This window comes from Peromyscus leucopus, chromosome 8b (assembly GCF_004664715.2).
Source record: "Peromyscus leucopus breed LL Stock chromosome 8b, UCI_PerLeu_2.1, whole genome shotgun sequence".
Taxonomy (NCBI): domain Eukaryota; kingdom Metazoa; phylum Chordata; class Mammalia; order Rodentia; family Cricetidae; genus Peromyscus; species Peromyscus leucopus.
In genome coordinates, this window is record NC_051086.1 from 93059755 (window position 1) to 93068066 (window position 8312).

Consider the following 8312-nt stretch of genomic DNA (forward strand, 5'->3'; position numbering starts at 1 on the left):
GACATCTACTGGAAATGATCATTCAATTATAGCTATATCAGTGAATTTTCATGATGGATAAATCACATGCCCGCTGAGCTGGCCAGCTGGGGTGGGGGTGAGCATCCTAGTTGGAATGCGGAGAGTGAACTCTTTAACTGCAACACCCACCTCACAGCCTATAAAGGCATGACCCTTCTGGTATACCAACACCGCTTCCTCTCTGGGGTCACGCCTTGCCAAGCTCCCTCTCCAGCAGCACCATGTCGCTTTCAGTCCGCACCTCTGGACTGTCCAGGAGGTCCTCCTCACAGAATGGGGCGGCAGGCAGACCTTGGGGTGCATCTGCCTCTAGTGCTGCAAGCTGCTATGGGGGACTGGCCTCTGGCTTTGGAGTTGGTTGTGGGGGGCTCATTTCTTCTGCTTCCATGTTTGGCTCTGGTTCTGGCTTTAGCGGCGGCTCTACCGCCTCCTTTGCAGGCTTGGCTCCACCTGTGGTGGACCTCTGGGAGGTGGCTTGGGAGGGATGGGCATGGGAATAGGGGGAAGCTCGGGTGGTGGCTCTCTGTGTGTCCTCTCTGACAATGATGGAGGGCTTCTTTCCGGTTCTGAAAAAGAAACAATGCAAAATCTGAACGATAGACTAGCTTCCTACCTTGGTAAGGTTCGCGCTCTAGAGGAGGCTAATGCAGAACTGGAACACAAAATTCGAGAGTGGTATGAAACCCGAAGGACTGGAGACTCTGGGCCCCAGAGTGATTACAGTAAATATTACCCACTGATTGAAGAATTAAAGAATAAGGTAAGGGGAAAGGCTTAAGAAACCTTTTTTAAAAATATTAAGATATTTTATAATAATAAATTCCCTTAACTTAGATTTTTTTTTCCTAACTAGATTGTATTTAGAGAATTTTCTCCTCTCAAGAAGGGCAGCTCTGTTCGTCATAAAATGGCTGGACTTCCACAGTACATTATTGTACATTTCTTAACTTTTCAACATTATTTTATCAATACATTTGCATTTAAAATAAAGCTGTCTTAAACCCTTTGGGGATTTTTGTTTTCTTATCCGTTTTGTTTTATTGGGGAGCTAAGACATGTGACCAAGTGTTCTCTGGTTGAGCTACATCCACAGGCTTTGCCTTAGGAAAATGGAACTGGAGAGCACTGTACTGAGTGAGGCAACCCGATCCCAGAAAGGCAAAGGCCATCTGCTCTCTTTCAGATGTGGATCCTAGTTTGGGATGTTTAGATTTCTATGTTTGAGTGAAAGTGAGTGTCTGTAGAGGTAGAAAGCAAAAGAGGAGCCATGGTAGGGAGGAGGAGCTTAAGGGGAACGTGTAAAGCATCCATGATATGAAGGTAGAGGTGGAATGCTGGCGTGGAAAGCTTTAAACAAGGATGAGGTGGAGATGGAGGGAGAGGTAGGGGTGGGACGGGAAGAGCCATCAAAACTAAGGATGCGTGAGAAACCATAGAGAAACTTACTGCTTGAAAAGCTGAAAGGAATGTGATTTAAAATAAAGAGTTTGCACGGAGGGAAAAAAGTATTTAGCATCACCATTTACTCTTCATGTCCAAAATGGCATTTGGGAACTGCCGGCACTTTAGGACTCCATTTTCATGTGTCTCCCTCTATTCTTCCAGATCATTTCTGCCAGCGTTGGGAATGCCCAGATCATCTTGCAGATTGACAATGCAAGGCTGGCTGCCGAGGACTTCAGGATGAAGTGAGTCTGGTACACCGATGACAGATAACTCATTCCACATCCCACTCCCCCACTTCCTGCCTCCACTGATGGCAAAGGAGTCGGCGGTCCTCAAGTCCGCATGCCCCACACCTTCAGTGCTCCCTTAAATCCACGTGGCATTTTCAAAAGCACTGAAAGTCAAACAGTTCACCTTATACAGCTCTAAAGCGTAAGTTGCCTCCACCTGGAGCTACGGATCATCTCTTTGTAATGACTCATAATTCAACATGATAATTGTACCTATGTTTAAACCTGAATTGTCAATGTATCAGAATGAATTAATAATATTTTTTGCCAAGGGGTTAAGCGGTGCGATTGTTTCCCTGATGACACATACAATGGAAAGCTTAACTGTGCGTTTATTTTTATATCCCAGCTCCTTTCCCATACCCCGCCCTCCTATGCAGAGGGAATACAAACTAATTTCCTTTTCTTATTATAAAATGTCCCCACAGGCAGTTGTAATGGCGATAGTCCTGAACCTGTGAAGACCCAGTAAAAGTTACTAATGAAGTATCAAGGTTTAAAACTACTCACAAGGAAGAAAAAAAGAGTGACTATTAGCTTACCACCAGCTAGTTTTAGGTTACCTTTAGAAAGTCAAACCACAGGGAGCCTTCCCCCTGGGGTGCCAGAGTCACTGTTGGTAGAGAGTTATTGCCTCATTATTTCTTCATTTTTCATCTCTTCTCTCCAGATGAGCAGGAAGCAATCATACACACACACAGGAGAAAAGTCACAAAATCAACAATTGCATCAAATACTTTTAATGCACTGTTTTTCCTCCCCCCCTTTTTTTTTTCAGGGTCTCATGCATCTCAGGCTGGTCTAGAACTCACTACGTAGCTGAGAATAACCTTGAAATCATGGTCCTCCTGCCTCCACTTCCCAAGTACTGGGATTAGAGACATGCACCACTGTGTCTGGCTCTCCCTGTACAGATCCATACACAAATAGCCCTGAAGATGGCCAGGGCCCCATCACAATGCTGTGTTAATGTTGACTTCTTAAACTGTTGGCACTTGGTTTTCAGGTATGAGAATGAGCTGGCCCTGCACCAGACCGTGGAGGCCGACATCAATGGGCTGCGCAGGGTGCTGGACGAGCTGACCCTGGCCAGAGCTGACCTGGAGGCGCAGACAGAGAACCTGACTGAGGAGCTGGCCTACATGAAGAAGAACCACGAGGAGGTCAGAAATAGCTTTACTTTTTTCTTTTTCTTTTTTCTTTTTTTTTAATCTCAGATCCAAAATTACTATTTTGAATTAACAAAGCTAGAGACTATGTTATCTCTGTGTTATATGACTATTAGTTCTGGGGTTCTTACATATGTATCCCCGACCCCCACCCCACCCCAACTTCTCTCCCCTCTGTGTGTGCATGTGTTATGGTACTCTTTGTTAAGGTTTAATATGTTATAGACTCAGGATGGCAAAGAGTATTCTGATTTTATTGTTTCCATTATTAAGTAGTGGCAGAAATTTCCAGTATCTTCGTTAAGTATATTTTCTTTAAGTATGGGGTATTTTAAACACTAAAACAAAACTCTGCAGATAATATGTGTGCCACATATGCTAGAGAACTATAACCAGTATAAGGTGTCATGTGGAACTCTGATTTGTGCATCAGAGGCTGGGGCACGGGAAGGAGGAAGGGATGCTGGCGATGGGCGTCTAAGGCAGTTTCTGATGGAGTCTCAGTGACTGTGGTGTGAGACAGCAGATGAGCCCAGGTACCGCTTGCAGCCCTAGCTCTGCAGCAATTGCTGGAGCAACCTGCACACCAGGCCCCTTCCCTTTCGTAAAGTATAGGAAGTAGATGTTCTAGACACAGAGCCAGCAACCCTGGACAGAACATGGGACCCCCTGGTCATTCCAGAAACCTGTGAAAATATCTTGGGTTTTGTTTGTTTTTCTTAATCAGAAGAAAAAATGGGTTTTCAAGCTAAAAAAAAAAAAAATGTGATGATGTCTTGCATTTTATATGTTTTATAATGTTTTGCTTTTATACCAACTCAGTCAAAAATATGATTTTATTATTACCATGGATGAAGAGACGCAAGAAGACAAAAGCACCTGGGGCTCCACTAGTCACGTGAACTTCTACATCCTTCTCTCTCCATTGCTGTCCCTAGGAACTACAAAGTTTCCAGACAGGTGGTCCAGGTGAGGTCAATGTAGAAATGGATGCGGCACCGGGAGTGGACCTCACCAAGGTCCTCAACGAAATGAGGGCCCAGTATGAAGTCATGGCTGACCAAAATCGGAAAGATGCAGAGGCCTGGTTCCTTGAAAAGGTAACACCTCCAAGACAGAGGTTTGGTGCATTCCCCAAAAGCCCCTTGAGTCCGCACAGAGCTCATCCATCCACCCACTTGGCTGTTGCAGAGCGGAGAGCTCAGGAAAGAGATCAGCAGCAACACGGAGCAGCTTCAGTCCAGCAAGAGCGAGATCACGGACCTGAGGCGCATGGTGCAGAACCTGGAGATTGAACTCCAGTCCCAGCTCGCCATGGTAGGGCAACATGCGGAGCGAGACGCGGCATCCTTTAGCTTCCAAAGACGATGATGTTGCACCCACCGTACGCTGGACCGTGGACTGCCCTCTTGCTTTCAGACCCCCACACTCTTCTGTCTCTCTCCCATTTGCAGAAAAAGTCTCTGGAAAACTCACTGGCTGAAACCGAGGGTGGTTACTGCTGCCAGCTATCTCAGGTGCAGCAGCTGATAGGCAGCCTGGAGGAGCAACTTCAACAGTTGCGTGCAGATGCAGAGCGTCAGAACGCCGACCACCAGCGGCTGCTGGGCGTCAAGGCCCGCCTAGAGATGGAGATTGAGACCTACCGCCGGCTGCTGGACGGGGACGGCCAAGGGTGAGCAGACAGACAGTGAGGTTGGAAATATCTCAGGGGCTGATAGGCAGTAGACTCCTGATGCAGACTGTTTCTTCGGCTATGGGAAGAGAGGTCTGTAGTGGATTAAACAAGGAACAAATCTTGCCAGTGATCCCAGCATGCAGAAGGCTGAGGCCGTGAAGCCCAAGGTACAGACCAACCTGAGCTACATCTACATAGGAAGACAGTCTCCAGGAAGAGGAGGTGGGCTGGCGAGTAGCTCAGAGGGTAAAGAGCTTGCAAATGTGAAGGACTGAGTCCAGAACCCCCAACCCACCTAAGTCTCTATCTCATCTCTCCTACTGAAGATGGAAGGTAGAAACAGGCATATCCCCAGAAGTTTGAGGCCCAGTGTGTCTCAGACAAGCTGTAGTCCAGGACCAACCTAAGGTGATTCCGGCATCCATGTATGAAGTTGCAAACACATCCTTACACTTACACACATGAACATACACTCAAATACACAACACACACACACACACATACACACATGCACACACAAACACATAAAGATTTCTTTTAAAGAGGAGGAAGAAGGATAAAACAATGAATCTAGAAAACACAAGCCTAGAATTTAATAAATACTATACAAAATGTATCTAGCCATTATATGACTTGATACTAATTAATAAAATGCTACAGTGATCAAAGACTCATTGTAAATGAACACTTACATGTTCCAGAAGATCCCTCTGATTACCTGATGCTGGGGATGACATATCAATAGTAGCCATCTGGACCACCTCCATCCCATGTAGCAAGCCTGTGATAAACAATAGCAGGAGAGGAAGAGCTACTCCAAACTGTAAATTAAGAAAGGTGATTTCTAAGACCACGCTGCATCCCCTCAGAACCCATCACAGGTGGTTTAGAAACAAATGTCTCTTGACCCAATGGGTTACCCTAATGGTGCACCATTCAGCCAAGAAATCTGTAATAGCATATCTCTCTCTCTCTCTCTCTCTCTCTCTCTCTCTCTCTTCTCTCTCTCTCTCTCTCTCTTTTGTTGTAGTTGTGTAGATATCCCTAATGTTTAAACTCAAACAGTAGATTCTCCTGACCCAGCAACCACATGAGCCCAGCCTCTGTTTTCTTTACAGCACTGGATTTGATGAAAGTTTATCCCTTGCTGTCTCCAAATCTCAGACACCATCGGTTGATTCCTCTAAAGGTATGGAGAGAAGAATCATTCAAAATAGGTCAGAATCCCATCATTAATGACTAAACTATAAGATCTCATTAAGTGTTAAGCATAAATAACTTATGGTATATTTCTGTTCTGAGCAGGGGACACATAGTGTCTCTCCTGAAGCAAAGTGAGCAGTGTGCAGTGTATTAAAACTCTCGGCAGGCTAAGGGAGGGGAATCCTACTCTAGGTGCAGTGAGCATCACACACACTTCCGAAATGCTTTAAAATGCTCCAAGCCTGGTGGTGCCTGCCATCCCATCCCTTAGAAAGCTGAAAAAAGAGGATAGTGAGTTCCAGGGCAGCTTGAGCTACTTAGCAAGACCCTGAACTGAAAGAAAAAGAAAGGAAGAAGGGAACACAGAGATGGAGGAGAGATTATTTTGATTTGCACACAAGACAGTATTGGATGAATTTCATTTCCACTGAAGAAAACTCATTTGGTTTGGGATGGAAGTCACTTCCAAAAGTCTAAATTTGACGAAAAGCTTAGGTTGAAGAATAAACTCTGGGTTGATAATTGGTTAGCAGTAATCATTACCCCCTTTTCTGTTTTGTTTTTTTACCTTTAGACCCAAGTAAAACTCGAAAAATCAAGACAGTTGTGCAGGAGATCGTGAATGGTGAAGTGGTCTCATCTCAAGTTCAAGAACTTGAAGAAGCAATGTAAAGCTCCTTGGGAAGGCGAAAGTGACAGCTGACATGATTGCTTCCACCTGCTGTGTTAATTCAGTATCTGTTTTGGTCTCTTTCCCCTTCTTTGGCTTCTCTGTTCGTGTCCGGTCTTGTTAGCATGTCTGAAATGAGTCCCTGGGGCTGTGCTGATCTTCATTATAAACCCAAATCACCTTACATCTTTCTGGGCCTGAAGAAGTCTTTCCACTAGACTTTTTTTTTCCTGGTCACCTGGACCATCTGTTTAATGCAAGAGCTTTGATGGAGTGGTATTGTTTTAACAGAGCTAACTTTGATTAAAGACTGACTAATGGCAATGAAGAGAAGTGTATGCCTCCTTGATTACAGTAATAGTGCCAAGGGCATAGACACAAGCTTTTAAGATCTTGATAATAAAGTACATAAGCACTCAGACAAAAAAAAATGAGGCTGGAGATTAAGATTATTTTAAGGGGCTGGCCTCTGTGTGCCAGCCCGTCATCGAGGTTGATGAAATGTTACATTTTCCACTGTGGAAGAGGACAGTGGCTCTATTCATTTTCTGGGGCCTTATTTCATACAGTCAGTGAGTGCTATACACTCAATTCCATACACTCAATGGGTTCCTATAGAATGGAAGATAGGAGAATCAGTGGTAAACAAGACTTGGTCCTTGTCTAAGGGCAGAGGTAGACATCTACGAGGCATGGTGACACATTGGCAGAGGCTCACAGGAGTTCCAAGGATGCATGGGGGAAGAAGGGATCAAGTTATGTAGGGACAACTAAATGTTTCATTCAGAAATCCACCAGGCAGTGGAGAGCTAAAGGAACAGAGCACATAGATGTGACAAGAGCTAAGGGTGGAGACCTCCCTAGCCTTGTGCTCCTTCCTCCTGTCTGGGAGTGGTGAGGTCTAGGGTGGGGCTTTATGAGCATGAGTCAGACCCAAAAGCAATGACAGAAGTCAGGTTCTGGGTTGAGACCTAAGACACCCAAAGTCTAAACCAGAGTAGACAGCGGTTTGGTGTAGGCTGCCAAATCCACAGCCCCTGAAAGGGAACAAGAGTGGGATTCAGTGAGGAAGACCCAGGACTTCAGAGACAGACTGGGTTCAAATCCTAGCTCTGTTACTTAATCTTGGGTAGCTTCTCTCTGCACGCCTCCATCTCCACATGTGTAGTGCAAGCCCATGGCCTTGCAGGTGCACACATCTTCGGCCATACATGTGCAGGCCAGAGTGGAACATGGGGCTTCTCCCTCTATCGTTCTCCCCCTTGAGACCAGCTCTCTCACTGAGCTGAGTGGGCTGGCCAGGGATTTCTCAGGCTCACAACACTGGGGTCATATGTCTGACTCACAACGCTGGGGTCATATGCCTGCCCTGCTTCTTAAGTGTGTGCTGGGGCTTCTCACTCAACTCCCCACGCTTGCAGAGCAAAGGCTCTCTTTACCCCTCGCACCTTCTCCCCGGCATCCACTTTGGGGATGATTAAATGAGGTAGTCTACATAAGACAACAGGAACCTAGAAAGTGTTGGCCCCAGACAGCACCCAGTTGAGGCAGAGGAGGGAATAGCATGGTTTCTTTCTTTTTCTTTGTTAGAATGCTCAGGATCAAACCTAGGGCCTCAGTATGCTATGTAACTGATCTACTACTGAACTGTGCACCCAGCCTCAGAGTGCTCAGTGTGGGTGTCCCGTTATTGTCTGCAATCTGGAACCAAAATGGGACAGAGAAACCCAGAGAAGGATGAGTAAGGAATATCCAAGTGGGCAGAGGGGAGAGGAAATATTGAGCCTGGAAGACTTCTATAGCTGAGAAAGACCTCAGAGGGTTTCTCCATTTTT

At 45.7% G+C, this 8312-nt stretch overlaps 1 protein-coding gene across 1 annotated transcript; it reads left to right on the top strand.

Moving 5' to 3' along the window:
* Positions 1-204: 204 nt before the first annotated feature.
* Positions 205-6765, top strand: Krt12 (keratin 12). The gene is given in 9 exon segments (XM_028889518.2): positions 205-459; positions 462-781; positions 1627-1709; positions 2764-2920; positions 3865-4026; positions 4118-4243; positions 4381-4601; positions 5723-5793; positions 6382-6765. Coding segments are annotated over 9 exon segments (1455 nt in total). The 5' UTR covers positions 205-242; the 3' UTR covers positions 6480-6765.
* The last annotated feature ends 1547 nt before the right edge of the window (positions 6766-8312 follow it).